The sequence below is a fragment of the Triturus cristatus genome, chromosome 3_2, assembly GCF_964204655.1.
Source record: "Triturus cristatus chromosome 3_2, aTriCri1.1, whole genome shotgun sequence".
NCBI classification, from domain to species: domain Eukaryota; kingdom Metazoa; phylum Chordata; class Amphibia; order Caudata; family Salamandridae; genus Triturus; species Triturus cristatus.
Window position 1 is genome coordinate 307,740,725 of NC_140584.1, and position 17,470 is coordinate 307,758,194.

The following is a 17,470-nucleotide window of genomic DNA, read 5'->3' on the forward strand; positions in this document are numbered from 1 at the left end:
GCCATCCAACTGCCAACCGCTAGCATGCATTCTCAAAAGCGTCCTTCTGTATCAGCCTCTCCCTCCGGTGTCAGAGATACCACAATTTGCGTATCATCCGCATATGACGTGAGGCCAAAACCGAAGACATCTATAACTGGGGCCAAGCACTAACATAAATGTTAAAAAGAGTCAGGCTGAGCGAGGATCCCTGAGGAACCCCACAAGGTAGTGAGAAGGGTTTGGACTGAAAATCCCCCAGGGCATCAACTTGTTTCCTGTCTGCAAGGAAGGATCTTAGAAGATCCCAGGCCTTCCCATGAATTCCACATGCATTTAATCGGCTCAACAGTATAGAGTGGTGAACCGTATCGAATGCCGCTGACAGGTCTAACAAAATCAGTGCTGCCCTCCCTCCCTGATCCACCGCAGCCCTAATCTCTTCCGTGGCTTTTATAAGGGCCGATTCCGTGCTATGCCCCGGCCTAAAGCCATACTGAGTAGGGTCAAGCACTTGAGTCTCATCCAAGAACTGGCTAAGTTGCCTATTCATAGTTTTCTCCACCAGTTTTGCCGGAAGGGGGAGTCTGGAAATCGGACGAAAACTATTAGGGTCGTTAACCGGGAGGTTTGATTTTTTTTTTTAGGAGGGGCAAAACCGAGCCCAGTTTCCACTGAGTGGGAAAATGTCCAGTTTCAAACATTAAATTAAAAATTATGGTAAGAGATTCCACTATTGGACCCAAAGCCAGTTTCGCTATCCTAGCGGGGCAAAGGTCAAAAGGGGATCCCGAATTAGCCTCCAAGAGAAGCTTTTGGATCTCCCCGGGAAGTGCTGGTAGGAAATTCTCGAACACCGGGCTGTGCGCCCCCTTTGGAGTGGGGGTCTCCATACAACCGTCTGAGTTCCCCGCACTTAAACTACTAAAGACCGTGTAAATGGATTCTACCTTAGACAGGAAGAATTTGGCCAAGTCCTCACAAAGTGCCTGGCTAGGCTGGATTACCACAGGCTTCGGCAAAGCCAAAGAAGCCACCGTCTTAAACAACTCTTTAGTAGAATTTTTAGATTTTATGATCTGTGCAGTGAAGTAAATCTGTTTGGCTGCCGCAATTGCCTGTTTATAGGACAGCAAGTAGGCTTTATAAACTTTTTCTCCATATCATTGTAATTGCTTCTCCAGCTTCTTTCAAAGTGCTTACAAATGAGCTTTTGATTCCTGAGCTCTTCCGAGTACCAGGGGGCCGAGGGGTGTGTTCTTGTGGGACGCAGGACTTTACTTGGAGCTACACTATCACAGGCCTGCTGTAGCCATCCTGTATAGCTTTGACAGGCCACATTCACTTCAGAGGACAGCTGCGTTGCGGAGGAAACTAACAATTCATTAAAGGTAGCTCCCTCCACCTTATTCCAAGCTCTTCTTCAAATACTATCCTTACGGCCCATGTTTTCCTTATATGACTCCGGCAGCAGAATCTCAAATTGGACCGCAGAGTGGTCGGACCATACCAAAGCGAGAATGCCCCTGAAATGTAGATTCTGATGGTTGGAAAAAATCCCATCCAGGGCGTGCCCTCCCCTATGCGTGGCCCCCACTACCCGTTGCCTCAGGTCAGCGGTCATCATCAGATCGTTCAGAGCAACCGTGTCAGTTTCTTCCGTCAACTCTAAATGAAAATTGAAATCTCCCACGATTGAGAAAGCCTCTGCGAGCATTCCTTTTTCAAGTAGAGTACCCAGGGAGGATAGGAAAGCATTCTTAGATCCTGGCGGTCTATATAGGAGACACCCCTTAAAGGAGTGGTGATAGGTGAGAGAAAGATTAAAAAATAATGCCTCACTGGTATCCATAGAGATTGGCTGGAAGGCAGCCTTGATTGAATGATAAATCACTGCCAAACCTCCGCGTTTCCCTATTGGTCTATCCAGTGTATGGCAAAGAAAGTCTGGAGGGGTGGCCATCACAATATCCGGCCCAGATGCCGCATCTGTCCAGGTCTCCGTAATGAAGGCCACCTTAACCTCTAGGTCCTCCATAAGTCTAGCACATTCTACGCTGTGTTTGACTAGAGACCTCACATTAACTAGGATACATTTTATTGCTTGATTCTCCTTGCTACCTGCCCCTCTCGTCCTCTCCTTCTCACAAGGGATTGGTAGGTTTAGGATCCTCGGGAGATTGGATCCACAGCCCACACAACTCTCCGGCGTCACTGGCGAAGGAGTGTTGGGGAATATACAAGGACAAACTTTAGTAATGGAGGCCCCTCTTAACTTAAGCAGCATTGTGCTGTCATACCTGCGAACAGGCCGAGAATCTGTGCCAACACATCCAGGGTCCCTGGTACTATGCGCTGAGCGGGCGCGGACGGGTGCAGACGGGCTGGACTTGGGCTGGACTTGGGCGCACCAGCGGCGCGCCCGCTGCGCGTTCGCGCCAGCTTCCGTTTTATGCGTGGACTCGGTGGCCTGGTCTGCTGACCTTGACTACTCCTAAGATGGCGGCACTTCCTGTCACTCGCGCCCGAGTATGTGAATGCCCCCACTTAAACTCTGCCACTTAAAAGTCACAGTAAAACGCCCCTACTCATTAAAAATATTAGTACTAAAACAAGGTTAAAACCAACGATCTGTGCAAAACAAGGTTTAAACCAATGATCTGTGCAAAACAAGCAAACAATGTCTTGCCTTTTATGAAAAGCGCTCAGCTCGTCTCTAATCTCCCGGCTCAAGCCTCAGTGCACCCACAGCCCCCCCGCCCTCCCCAACACATTGGGGGCCCGCAATGGGCCCCCAGAGACATTCTTCGCATGCCTTTTCATGGTGGTTCCACCACAGCGGAAAAGCCGTCTACCGTCGCCATCATAATCATGCCGGCGGAGCCTGGCCCTGCACCGACCCCATTTTAGAGGTCCAGCTCCGCCCGCCAGGCATGCGTGCGGACTGCTACCGGCGGAAAAGTGGCAAGCGGAATTTGTCACTGCCGCGATCATCACCGCCATGCTAATATGACCGGCGGTTTTCCGGGTTGCGATCGCGGATGGATGTTCACCACCGGCCTGGCAGCGGCCAGCCGTCCGCCATCCTAATAGACCCCTTAGTTTCTGTAAATAATTGCATTGTACCAATTTACAGTATGTGCTGTATAAAATATGAATTGAGTGAAGACAGTCCAGAAGAAGCAGTGCTCATAAAGGAAATATACTCCCGATATACTGTCTGACAACACCCCCCCCCCCCCAACTCCACCCCTCCCCCAATTGGTTGTCTAATGCTAGCAATACAAAGGGACTGAGAATTTGGACAACTACCTTGTTCTTAACTATTTGGAATAACATACTCAGCCACAGGGAATTGAACAGTATCTTATGTATTACATTGTGTAAATACATTCACTTTCTGAGCACTGTGTCGTCTGAACTATCTGCACCCAACTCACGTTTTTTTACTAAACATGAATTGGTACAATACAATTTTTGCAGAAACTGTTTGTCCTGTGCTTTTTTCTAAATTCATTTAGGAATCAATCATACCAATTAGATTGTGTATTCCACTGACTCACTAACGAAGTGTCCGTTTTTTAACATGCGACTTTTGTTGCGGTAATGAACATTGACTATGGTCCTGTGGACAGTGCACAAGTCGAGGGTACACGAGGGTAGACACCGTCTAGCCACTATTTTCAGAGGGTGGATGCCGTCAACCCTGCCAAGAGGTTGGACCCCACAGAAATATGATAAATTTGTCCTGGTGTAATTTTCAGACACAAAAATACTTTCAGCAGCGCCTGCACGTTGTCTTATTTTTTTCCAAGCAGCAAAGTAAGAGCAGGAAGGGATTTTTCAGATTCCAGCTGGGCTCATAACAAAGGCCTAAGTTAAGGGGCCATCAGGTCTCCCTTGGTTTGAGTATCCTCACTGGGAGTTAGAGAGCCTCACACCTAGATGCAATTGAGAGAAAACAAAGGATCAGAGCTTGTTATCACTTCATTGGTACTAAGAGAGACATGCTTTTAACTTTGTTCAGTCCCTGTGTATAAGAGATATGCATGCACTGTAAGAATCTAAGATATGTTGGTCTGTCCCAGTATTTACACAAAATTTTTAATACCGCTGTTTTCTTTTATTTTTTTGTAGCGCTTTAGCACTACTCATCCCTATGCATGGTGTCAGAGCGCTTAACATCACACGTACACATTATACATGGACAATAAATCATATGTGGGTAAATCAATGTACAGGCTGTGTTACGCAAGACAGTAAGGGTTACAAGGTGTAGGAGTCACATGTCCTCCACAGCTCACTGTGTCATATTAGAAGGATTAAAATTCATGAACTGCAGGTGACAAAAGGATCTCTGTGTTAAAAGCAGTAACCCACTTACCCATTTACATAAAATAAAAATCTGTCATCTGCGTATTACATAATGTGCTTTGCAGGCGATATATTAACCCTCTATGCTACTTTGATTCAAAACTGGGACTTGACAAAATACAGATTTCTCCAGCAAATACGTTATCCTCCACAGTTCTTTTACCATTATTATTATTCCCTAAGATTTAGCTGGCACACAAAGATCTCTGCAGCATGTGCCTTAACCCTATAACATATTTTAAAATACAGACTTTGCAACCAATTAAGCAGAACAGATTTACTGCTAGGTTTCTTCTTGTTGCCAATTTTTTTGTGACAGAGTTAAAAAAAAAAAAAAAAAAAAAAAGTGTAAGTTGAGGCCCAGATTTAGCGCCAAGATGACAAATTTTTTGCCACAACCCCAACGCAAAATCTCATTTGTTATATATTGTAATGCACTAAAATGTGCTCATGCTACACCTGATAAACATATGTGAGGTGTTAAGATCTGAGGTTCCTTCCTCTGAGGTCATGTGTTGTGATGCCACGTGCGATGTCACACGCCGTGATGTCATGCCCCGCGCCATGATGTCACTTGCATACCGCCTAACTGGGTTAGTCTCCACACTTTTTTTTTATTTTTTTTTTTTAGAATTCGTGCCCTACCCATGGGCATATAGGATCGTATTTGTTACATATACTTGTAGTTACCACCACTGCATTTTTGTGGTCAATTTCCGTTTTTTGTCCACATTACGGTGACCCAGTTTTTACTGGCATTTTGATGCCTTTCAGTGCTCGATTATCGTCCACCGTTGGTAAGCTACCAGCTACAGTGCCATTCTGATGCATCATTAACCTTGAACACCAGTTTGAAGATCTTAAACAAGCACTACCTTTCATGAAGAAGTACTCTGCGATTAGCATTCGGTTTTAATGCTTGGTCTTGTGCTCATCACTGCTTTGCCTTGTGAATTAGAACAGTGGTTTCAAGAACCTCTGGGGGTCCGCAAAGCCTACTCAGGGGGTCCGCAACCGCATTACGAAATTAAATAACACTAAAACGAATATAAAATTAATAAAGTATAAATAAAGTAGCAACATTGAAAATGTTAAAACTTTTTCTATATTTGATTGTGAATCATACAATATATTTGTGCATTTGTGTTTGGTGTACACTTGTTTTTGTACTTTGTGCATTGTTTTGAGGTTCAAAATGTAGAAATTGCCTAGGCCGATGGCCCCCGGTTTCCAATCATTTCTCAGTGAGGGTCCCCTGATTGCGGTAATTGTTCAGTGTGGATTCACATAAATCGAAAGGTTATGAACAACTGAATTAGAAGGTACAGATCCAAAATGACAGTTTCTCTATCTATCACCCTTCTGACGTACGCCAACGTCAGTTATTCCTTAATATGTCTTGCCTCAGATACAAATTGGCCTACCCAATGTCTTCTCTCTTTTTGCAATCTTTATTTTATTGGGTATAAGTAGACAATAACAATCTATCAAAATAATAGCTCCTTTTCAATCACAACGCACTTACATTTTAAAAAGTTAAATTTGCATGCAAATATTACTGTTGGATATTAGAGAGGATGAGAATGAAAACAAGCACAGTCAAAGCCAACAGGTTTGACTTTTACACTCGAACACCGACAAAAGCAATAACAAAATTACTGCTGCAGTGCAAATAGCTTAAAACAAGCATTGGTAAACCCAACAGATTTCACCTACATAAGAGTTATTGAATTTGACAAGGTTGTTTAGCTAGGTTGTACAGCAGCACGGCTGCTGTGCAGCGTGGCTCAAAGGTGGAAGAAAATAAAGTGCTATGATGTGACCAGCACTGGCCGCGTCATAGCATTTTATTTTTCTGGCTGGGGATGGAGAGGGAAAGCAACCATGCGGGAGGGGGCAAGTAACAACAATGTGGGAGGGTTGTGAGAGGGACGGGGCAACAACAACGCGCAGAGCAAGCAACAACAATCCCGGAAGAGGTAGGAGCTACCGGGGAGCACTGGGGGCTGCTGCCTGCAGATGGCAGGTAAATGAAAGAGAAGAAAAAAAAAAAGGAAAGTAATAAGCAGGTTAAGACAGTCTTACAAAGCAACAGACCGAAAAAAGCTGCTGAGATTCACTTGGGAATGACCTGATTTATTGCCCCAGACATCTTTCCTCCCCACATTACCCTCAAGAAACAAAATGGTCTCAGTGATCTGACCAAGGCCACGCCCCCTCCAATAATAAATAATAGAAAGAGGACATTTTCCAGTGAACTGACCAAGGCCACGCCTCCTCCAATAGTAACAGTAATAGAAAGAGGACATATACCCTCTGGGAGATAGGAAAACTGCTGATCATAGAAATAGCGGTACAAAAGGGGGTGGTGATGGACGGAGCATCAGAACCAATCAAACACTCACACCCAGTCAACAGATCTGGGTTTGATCCATTACCGTTCTTTAGCCCACTCTGCCACCCCAGTTCAGACATGGCCATATGCAAATCAGCCTGACCCTGTGCCTCATGGGAACAGTCCAGCCCGAACTGCCAAGCCATGCCTTCCCTGGACCGGAAACAAGCTTACTAGGACCGGTTTCTGGCATTTCAGCCATCTTCAGCCAGGCTTGCTTGAATCCAGTGGCAAAGTGAAGCAAGGGACTCACGTCTGAGCATACCCTGCCAACTTATGGCGAACAAAGCGGTACAAAATGGGGTGGTGATGGACGGAGCATCAGAACCAATCAAACACTCACACCCAGTCAACAGATCTGGGTTTGATCCATCACCGTTCTTTAGCCCACTCTGCCACCCCAGTTCAGACATGGCCATATGCAAATCAGTCTGACCCTGTGCCTCATGGGAACAGTCCAGCCCGAACTGCCAAGCCATGTCTTCCCTGGACCGGAAACAAGCTTCCTAGGAAGCTTGTTTCCGGTCCAGGGAAGGTATGGCTTGGCAGTTCGGGCTGGACTGTTCCCATGAGGCTCAGGGTCAGGCTGATTTGCATACCCAGATCTGTTGACTGGGTGTGAGTGTTTGACTGGTTCTGATGCTCAGTCCATCACCACCCCCTTTTGTACCGCTTTGTTCGATCATAGAAATAGGACTGCACTGTAAGATCCCAACAATGAGGCAAACAAGTTGGAGTAACCGTCAATTATTGGTTTTTATCAGTCTGCAACGTCCATCCCCCTTCTCAGATTTTGCAACCAGCCTGGGAAACAAGTTCAATATATCAGCCTGGGAAACAAGTTCAATATATCTCCCTAATCTGCCTCCTACCACAAGACAGTCACTACTAAAGAGGTTAGAATAGATACGGATGAATACTCAAAACGCAATTATGACCAGGACCATTCTGAAACACGCAGGAAAGAATTCCTATACTATATCATACCCCCCTATTTTTTCTAAAAATGCAACCAAAACTTTTAAACACAACCTTCTTCGAAAAAACCCAGAAACTTTCATCTCCGACCCCTCCTTTAACATAACAAAGGCGCCTTTATTAACGACCTAATATTCTTCACTACTAAAATGACAAAATGGCGCAATACCCTGGCTAAGTTATTAAACGTACAGGAACTAAGAAACATTCAACACGGCACTAAGATGCTGATAACGACCTCACGAAAAGTAAGAGCTACACTAAACCTAACATGCTACAAAAACGGCACAATACTGACAAGCCGCTAACAAATATCTAGAAATATTTGAAGAACACTTCACAATTTTAAAAGAATGCGTTCTTAACCGCCCTCCCTCGAAAAAACAGCAAAACAACTCACAAGCAGGTACCCCACACAAGAGTCAATCCACCAAGGTAGAATCTCTAGGCGCTGTAGAGCCACAGTCGAAACGGGAACCCAGAATCGCCAAAGCTAGGATCAACAGTCCGCAACACACTACAATAGCAGTACCTCCTACTAACCCGCGGGAGCCTAGCCCCTTCAACGGGCCATACCTTATCTTAGAAAAAACACAGTAGGACAGAGTGAGCAGACAAAACCAAGGACATCTGGAGATGTAATCATAGGGCCGATAATAAGAATCTGGAGATAGCATTAACAAATAGGAAAATATCTACAGAAAAGACAAAAAGTAGCTTCAAGTTCCCAGAGATGGAATTAACCAGCATACCATCTAGTTCACCCCATCATTCTCTCATCTCTCCTCGTTCCCGAAGGGAATTAGATAATTTCAGTTGTCAAGCGAACCAGACCTACAAGGCCTTGCAACTCGCTATCAGAGATATGAAGAACATGTTACACCTCTCAGAAAAATACCTATCAAAAATTGAGCTTTTCCAAAATCAGTACACAAACCGCATAACACTGTAAATACTATCCCATTGCCGGCGACAAACAGACTACACCGACCTCGTAATCAACTCAGATATCTGACAGATGCGGAGATACAAATCCTACTGCTAGGAAGATGTAGATAACATTCAATTAGTCCCAATGAATACAAATAGAACTACAAATACCAACCACAGAAAACCAAACCTTACCCTGCAAAAAGTGACTTTAATTCCCGAAAAACACAACAAAAGTCATCCCACTGAAACCAATCTCAGGATTACTACTCAAATGTATATCTGTAAAGAAACATGCTGCAGACATAGCGGACCTCATCTTAAACCAGGAAATCGACGTAGCTATCATAACAGAATCATGGCTTTCGGAATCATCCTCCCCATGCCTTGATCTATTAGTCCCCCCTGAACTACAACATTGTGAGACTCGACAGGCTAAACAAAATGGGTGGAGGCATTGCCTGTATACATAGAAATGACATTATGATAGTACAATCTGACCCCCTTGAGTCATGTGAATACCTCGGTCTGTCCTTAAGATCCATAGGTAACCAACTTTGCAAACTTCACGCGTTTTACCACCCACCAGGCAAAAACACCAGGTTCATAGACCAATTGATAGAAGTCATCACAGCAAACTCTACTCCTTATTCCAACGATATCTTTCTAGGAGACTTATATCTTCACTGCGAAGATATAAAACAATAATAAGATCAATCTGCTCAAAGACTTCCTTAAGGATCAATCTTTGGTTCAAGAATGCCAGCTACCAACCCATACAAAAGGCTCTACATTAGACTGGATCATATCTAAGGAAAAAGCGGTTGACACAATTGAGAATTCCTTGCGACTGGTCAGATCACCACATCATTATTTTCCAAATACCCCACATGAAAACGAAAACAGCCGCACAATCAATCAAACCCAGGAAATGGGTTTGTGACACCAAAGGGCTCAATATGGAGAATCTGGTAGCACGACGTGAGAAGGATCTGCAACCTCCTAAAGACCAGACAGAAGTCAGCGAACTTACAGAATACTACAACACCACGATGTTGAAAATAATTGAGGACATGGCCCCTTTAAAACTCAAAAGAATGCCAGACAAAGATAAAAACACTTGGTTCAACCGATCCCTCAATGAAGAAAGACGTTCACTCAGATTATCTGAACGAAAATGGAGACAACACCCTTCAGCACCCCATCTAAAACGACTAAGACAGACCCGAAACGCCTACAATAAAAGTATTCTAAAATCAAAAAAGGACTTCTTTAGAAGAGAACTGCATAATGCAAAAAACAGACCAAGGAAACTCTTTGAACTGCTAAGGGAGCAATCCAATAAAACTGCCAAATCTGCACTAAAATTACCAAAACGAAACATCAGTTGCGAAGAATTCTCTTCTTTTTTTACAACCAAAGCCAAATCCCTGGAGTTGGAGCTAAACAATTACTGCGGAGAACCATAACAGCCCTACAGATAAGCCTCACTCTCAACCAGTTCTGTTAACATCCTAAAAACAATGCATTATGGTCAGTCTTCAAGCTATACGACTACAAAGATGTTGCCAAAATTATCTCAACGATGAAACCAAACAACCATTTCAATAATCCCCTACCAGCAAAATACTGGCCCACAATAAACCATTTGCTCATCCTCGTTTGGACAAAGATTATTAATGCTTCGCTTTAGCAAGGCTCATTACCAGACTGCCTAAAAACAGGGCAAGTCATTTCAATCTTTAAAAAATCTACAGAATAACATACCCCCAACAACTTTCGTCCAGTCACAAATATCCCCATGCTTGTTAAAGTTATGGAAAAATGTGTTCAACAACAATTAAGTCAACACATCACAGAATTCAAACTTCTGAATGACTACCAATCAGGGTTCAGACCTAATCACAGTACTGAAACAGCAATTCTTCACATAGTAGATGACGCTCTACTTGCCCTAGACCGCAACAAAACCTGCCTTCTAATTCTGTTTGACCTTTCATCTGCATTCAACACAGTAAACCATGCCACAATTCTAGAACGACTGAAGGAAAGGATGGGGTTAGCGGGCGCAGTCCTAGAGTGGTTTAGATCCTTCTTAGAAAACAGATCACAAAGATTCATGGTGAACCAAACCCTATCAGCATCAGCCCCAAATCCTATTGGTGTACCACAGGGATCAACACTATCCCCCGCTCTATTCAATCCATATATGGAACCTCTAACAGAACTCTTACAACAGGCAAACATCTCCTTCCACATGTATGCGGATGACACAGTTATATATCAAGATCTCTTCGGTGGAAGAGATCAACATCATGAACCAGGCGTTAAAAAGGACCGTTCATTGGCTAACTAATAATCATCTCAAGCTAAACCTGCATTAAACAAAATTCCTTCTGATCTCCTCCCAAAAAAGCACGGCGAGTATAATGGAATGGACCAAGCTGATCACTGCGCTAAACTGTGCCCCGGATCTAGTAGACTCAACCAAGTCTCTTGGAATTGTGTTAGACAAGAACCTGAACGTGCGTTCCCACATGAACACAATGGCAAAAAATGCCCAATTCCATTTAAGCTATCTTAGAGAACTGAAACCTTTCATAGCTACTTCAGACATCAAAATGGCAGACCAGGCATTAGTAATCTCGAGGATAGAATACGGATGCACAACTCTAGCAGGACAACCCAAGATTTCAACAGCCCCATTAAACGCATGTCTTAATGTGGCCACAAGACTTATTACAGGCTCCAGAAAATTTGACCACATCACCTCTCATCTGAAAGCGCTTAATTGGCTACCTTACGAAGCAAGAATCCAACTAAAGTTGGCATGTATCACACACAAAGCGATTCACTACAAAACTTCATTGTACCTAGCACAGAAAATCACATTATCAGGAGGCAGAAGTCTCTCGCAGAGCCATGGAGATCTCTTACTGAAACCTGCCCTCTTCCGTAAGAAGAGAACATATGACAGAGCTTTCTCTGGGTCTGCCCCAAGAATTTGGTACTCACTCCCACCGAGCATTAGAAAAATTGCGTCCACTACAGCTTTCAAAAAAGAAGCCAAGACGTTTTTTATGAGCAAATTCCTCCCATATTAACAATTGACTAGACGCTATTGGTTCCTTTCATGATCACACACCCTGTTAATCTATCGCTTGTAATCGTCAGCACTTTACATACATTACACATTACAACGCGAGAGTGGAGTGGGTGGATGTCACAGGGCAAGCAAGCAACGCAGGAGTCGGGTGGGACAGGGCAAGCAAGCAGCAACAAGGGAGTGGGGCGGGACATGTGAACATAAACAAACAAATTGCAGTAAACATTGGATTTATAAAACAAATAACGTGCTTTTAGATCTGTGGCTATACTGCCGTCCCTGACCAACCCACACACTCCCACAAAGTGCTTAAAAAAAAAAAAAGAATAAAGGAGTTCCCACAACACAAGCGGTGAAAGGAGAGTCGCCAAGGATCAGTACTTCGGCCATGCTCCACAGAAGGGACAAACATACAAAGAAGTGTAGCCAGCACACGCTGACCAAATAGAAACAAGGAAACTAGAGTGATGAAGCCAAGCAATGGGCATGCTCTTATCCCTCTTTAAGTAAACATGCATACGCTGTGTCAGGCGAGACCTAAAAAGGATTGATTTGTGTATGGATGAGATTAAGAATTAAATGTGTAATGACAGAATTGACTGTCATTACACTGTCCCTCATGTATTCATAGGGTTCAGAAAGATACACCCAAGCAACCAAGGAAAAGGTGAAATGAATACTCCTGTGGGCTGATTAAAGCAGTGATTAACAATGTCTCAAGCTAATGGCTGAAGGAGGCTGACTCGAAGACCTGGTGAGTATGAATAGATACAGTAAATTTACCAGTGCAACTAAACGTCAAAACTAAAAAAAGGAAAGGAGAATTAACATGTATATGTGCATATAATTTAATAAAGGATGACCAAAAATGTCGTATTTGTTTGGAAGATTTAGCCGAGAACACACAGTCAAGTGTTCTAAATCTCACCGTTCTCATTTAATAATGAAGAGAGGCTTCCAGTCTCTGAATAATTTGTTTTTGACCAGCATCGTGTCCTTGACCCTAGGAGCAAGTCATTACAGACAGTACATCAGCATCAAGTGCTCTAATCACTTAATATGATATTGAACCCAAGCTGCTCTGGCATCACAGTACCAGAATCAGCAACTGATGCCATCAGTCGGCACCAACTAGCATCATAATCTGCAGCCTCACAATCCATAGTGCGTGGTCTGACGCCACAATACTGCTTCCACACTAGAGGTAAACTTGACTTAAAATGTTAAGAAATTATGTGACTTGGCAGGTTGTGTATTGCCTTCTCCGGGGTCAACCACACCACCAAAAGCAGCAGGGTCATAGATTAGCTCACCTTGCCAAAGGATCCTTGTCCGAGGACTTTCAAAAGCTCAAACTGGGAGGGGTCCGCCTTTTCTGAGCCTTCTTTCACGTGATGGGTGATATTAAACTCTTTGATATCGCCCTCATCCTGAAATAAATTAATAAAAGTTGTAAACATCCAGGAACTTTATTTATGGGATGGTCAAATCCTTCCCCACACAGACACTGTTCAATCCATTGTCCGAAACTGTCCTACAAGTGTTTGTTAACAACTTTCATAAAACCTCGCCTGTGAAACAATTCTGTAATTTGGTGTAAGGACTTCTATAAGGATCTGTATTAACACTCACATGGCTTATTGGCAGACTGATTTAGGACACAACCACATAATTAGGCAGATTATTCCCTGTGCCACCCATGCACCTGGTTCTCTTGTCAAATGGAGAGGAAAAGAATGAAGAGATTGTATAGGAGAATACTGTGTGGGAAATGACCACATAATGCCCACATAATCCACTCTGAATATCCAGTGGGGTTCAGGGGAGTCGTCTCTGCCTGTTCATAGCCTACTATTTGCTCCAGAGGGGAATTTCACACCTCATTTACACCTCTTCAGGGTTCATCACTGGCTGCGCTACTGATGGAGTGAATGCAAATAAGCCCCCAGGACCTTCCGACAGGGAAAAGGTAACTCTCTAAAGGTTACTTTATTATTTATTAATAATCCAAGATCAGCATTGAATTTGATTTTAAATAACTATTAAAAATAGTGGTTTAATTATGTTTCTAGTCGGCCCTTTACCAGAGACACAGTGATAGTATTTCAAGGTCTGCCAAAGTGAAAAAAAACTTGTTGGGCTTGTCACTGTAGGGCGATGGTAATATTAATTTCTGACTTGTCTCACTTAAATACCATGCACACTGATGTGTGGGCTACAAGGCTTACATATGAGTGAATTACTACTATTTAAAAAGGAGGATTTTACCTATCAAAAATGGTTTTAACAGGTCACATTACAGGTTTTACAAGGTAGCAGTCAGGCTACAATGGTACACCAGAAGCCATGTTTTCTTTGTTCACACTACTGGATGGCACATCAGGTGCTGCTGTCCAGAGGTGACAGTTAACTTTTCTTGCATTTACACACCATATAGCATGGCCTTATAGAAATATCAAATATGCAGTCGGGGATTAGACAATTTCTCCATGTTTTAGAGTTGATATCACATACACTGGGCATGAGTAGTGCCCAAGAGTGTAGTCTAAAAACCAGCAATAAAATGGGGCCCAGCAAAAAGAGAAGAATCTGGGGTGACCTGTCTTTTCTAAGTGTTTTCCTACAACCCCCAACTGGAGAAGGACTACAACAAAAGTGAATCGGAGAGCAGTGGGAAAATATACGGGGGGGGGGGGGTGGACCCAGAGCAATGAGGGGGGGAAACATGAAATCAAGCTGAGCATTGAAGAGAAGCTAGTACGAGAAAGCCTATTTACAGAACACTGCACACAAGAACAAATTGACTATTTCTGTGCCAACCCTATTGCTTTGGAGTCTGTTTTAATACAGTAATATCAAATTAGGATGAACACAGTAGAACCATACTGTTGATTGATTTAGAAAGAGCAGGTAAAATCAACATAGAAATGTATTAATTTGTAATGTTGAGAGTCTCCAGATTCAGCACATAACAACCGAGTAACAGTACCACAGTTAGGTCCCATCACAACACAAGATAATAGGCCTGAGTTACCATGGGTACAGTGGAATATATATAGAGAACTCTTAAAAACCATAGTGGGTCAGTCTGTAACACAACTGGTAATGAAAAGAATAACAAACGTAATGGGAAATTAGTTATGGAAACCCAGCCAATTTAACTGCAAACAATAGTTTACACAACATGTATATAAAAATAAAATAAAGATTGTGCAAAAAATCTCTAAGAATATTACCCACCCTGCCTGTATAATGTGCTAGGAAACGTAAAATATGAACACAGTAGAAAATGTGAAAAACTAAAACATAGCGTGCCAACAGACACCAGCAGAAAGCACACAGCTGCACGTGGTGAAAGAGCAGTTGAGGCCCAAATCTTGCGCTGACAAGAGAAAGGTGCACTTGTGGACACAAAATAGGTAACTTGAAAGGGTTTCAGCTAAAGGGAAAATCATGTTTATCAAGCATGAAAATATTTATGGTTTTAGCACATGGGATCACAGACACACACTTTGTGCTTCCAAATAGATTATAACCGGATTAGACAATGGGTGCAGGAAATTAAGTTAGCTTAGAACACACGGAGGTCTTAGGTGCACAATGATAAAAGCACACACTTCACTGAAATTACATTTACCACAAATGCATATGCATTCACGAGTAGAGGAATGCTTTATTTGTCGAGCACTGCTGAAGTGCATTAAAGAATGTGTAGAGGATTAAGTCATAGTTTGGTGTTCTGGGATGACAGTTCTTTGAGGGTTTCCTTCTTCAATCTGTAACCTGCAAGTCAATTATTTGCTGTTTTGCAGTAAAGCATTGTGTAAATTGGGCATAAAAAGAGCTGCCTGTGAAGCAGCAATTTGAGAGAGACAGGCAACCTGCCTGTGTGTAAGGAAGGTCTGTCTCCATGTCACGACAGTAAAGAGCTGTCTTTGCATTGCCAAAAGGAGTCTGTCTTTATTTTGATGGTTTTAGTCACACTGCAACAGTTAGTAAGTTAGATAGGAGGTCCCTTTTTGCCCCCACCTGACTGCTGACAACAGAAGACCGCCTATCCCCGCTGCATAGATCATTGCGCACCTTTTGATGAGGTAAGCAGACACCGTGTTTGCTAAAGTTCTGCCTGAACGCGGTGGTTGGGGAGGATCCAGGGACTGCTGTCTTTTTAAAGTGAAGACAGAGCGGACTATGTTCCAGATTTGTGTATTGAAGTGTTTCTCTTGGCAATGCTAAACGAAGATGTAAATATAATATGTATACGGTTGTAGGAGACATAAGGGTACTGCATGCAAGATTGTGTATTGTGTACATGTGTTGCACAAGAGTTAAGGAGCTATATAACTGGTTAACTTGATATTCCCAATATAACGTTGGAAGTGGTAAATGTGGGTAATTTGAAATTGGTAGGCGCCAATATGCATTACAATGCTTGACACAGAGGGACAGCTGAAAAGCTGGTGTTGCTAAACGTTATCTCCAGATACAATCTGAACAGTCAAATTACAGCCCTGGACCTAATGTCCTGAAGTCATTCCATGGACTCAAATACGCATGGTTTGAAAGGAATCCTCTCTCAGCATGGAGGGAAGTGACCAGGAGTTGCCAACTGCATTTACTGTTTAGAATGGAATAACATGATCATTTAGAAGTAGAAGTGTTAAATATTTTATGCTAACGAGGAGTGCGCGCGTGTATGAATTAAATGTTGCCACAGAATTATGTTGCGTAAAGTTGCATAATTGGTAAGACATACATTGATATTTTATTGTGCATCGCATAAACGGTAAGCCACTTTTAATATTTATGTGCATTGCATAAGTGTTAAGACAGAAAAGAGCTGATGAATTTTCCGATTCTCTAAATACTTGTGCAAGTTTTTTTAAAGAGCAATAATATTTGTACAGAGAGATAAAAAGTTATATTGTAGAAAGCATTAGAAATAAGAATGATCGCAGAGACTCCCTTGGCTCGTATGCAAATGACTTTTACACATGATCAGAGAAAATGACAACGATATAATGCATCCCTGGCCAAAAGAGGCAACATAATTGAGCACATTACTACACATCTTAGACTTAAATATGCAGGACTCAAACTACAGAAGAGAGAAGCTATTTTAGCTTTATGGCAAGTTTGTGATGCATCTAAAGACTCCCCCAAAAGATGATGCCACTAGTACCCTGTCTGTACCCCCACCACCAAACAATCTTATGAGCACCTCTCCCAAGGTACCTAGTATCTATCCGCTGGTGCAGCTACAAGAAACCGAAGTGGGATTGAAGAACCCTGAAATTGCCCCCCCCCCCCGCCCCTCCCCAATCTCCAAAAGCCATCCCTAATGGCACCTCACAAAAGCCAAAACCAAAACTTGTGAGTATACCAAGGCAGTAAACAGGATAGTTAACTCTCCGTTTTCAAAATAACTAGAAGCACAGTTTGCACCCCCACGCCCCACCCCCCTCCGAAGGATAAAAGCAACGATCAAAGTCTAGGAGATAGTGATGCCCAGTAATATATATCATCAGCAACATTGTTTGTTGCAGAGAAGGGACACTACAGGAAGGGCATTTAGAGAGCGGGTGTCAACCCCACAGCGAAGAAATGCAGAAGATGAAAGATGGAGTGGCTATGTGGATAGGACTGTAAATATGACACAATGGCCAGTATCTCAAGGAAGAGAAGAGACACATAGGACAGAAGACAGC

The 17,470-nt window shown here is 42.9% G+C and overlaps 1 protein-coding gene across 3 annotated transcripts in view; it reads right to left on the minus strand.

Moving 5' to 3' along the window:
* Positions 1 to 17,470, minus strand: part of RPS6KA1 (ribosomal protein S6 kinase A1) — an 860,823-nt gene that overhangs the window by 435,103 nt on the left and 408,250 nt on the right. For all 3 annotated transcript variants that reach the window (XM_085647731.1, XM_085647732.1, XM_085647733.1), the window contains one exon: positions 13,076 to 13,192. In XM_085647731.1, coding sequence (XP_085503857.1) covers positions 13,076 to 13,192 — 117 coding nt within the window. The remainder of the gene's footprint in view (positions 1 to 13,075; positions 13,193 to 17,470) is intronic.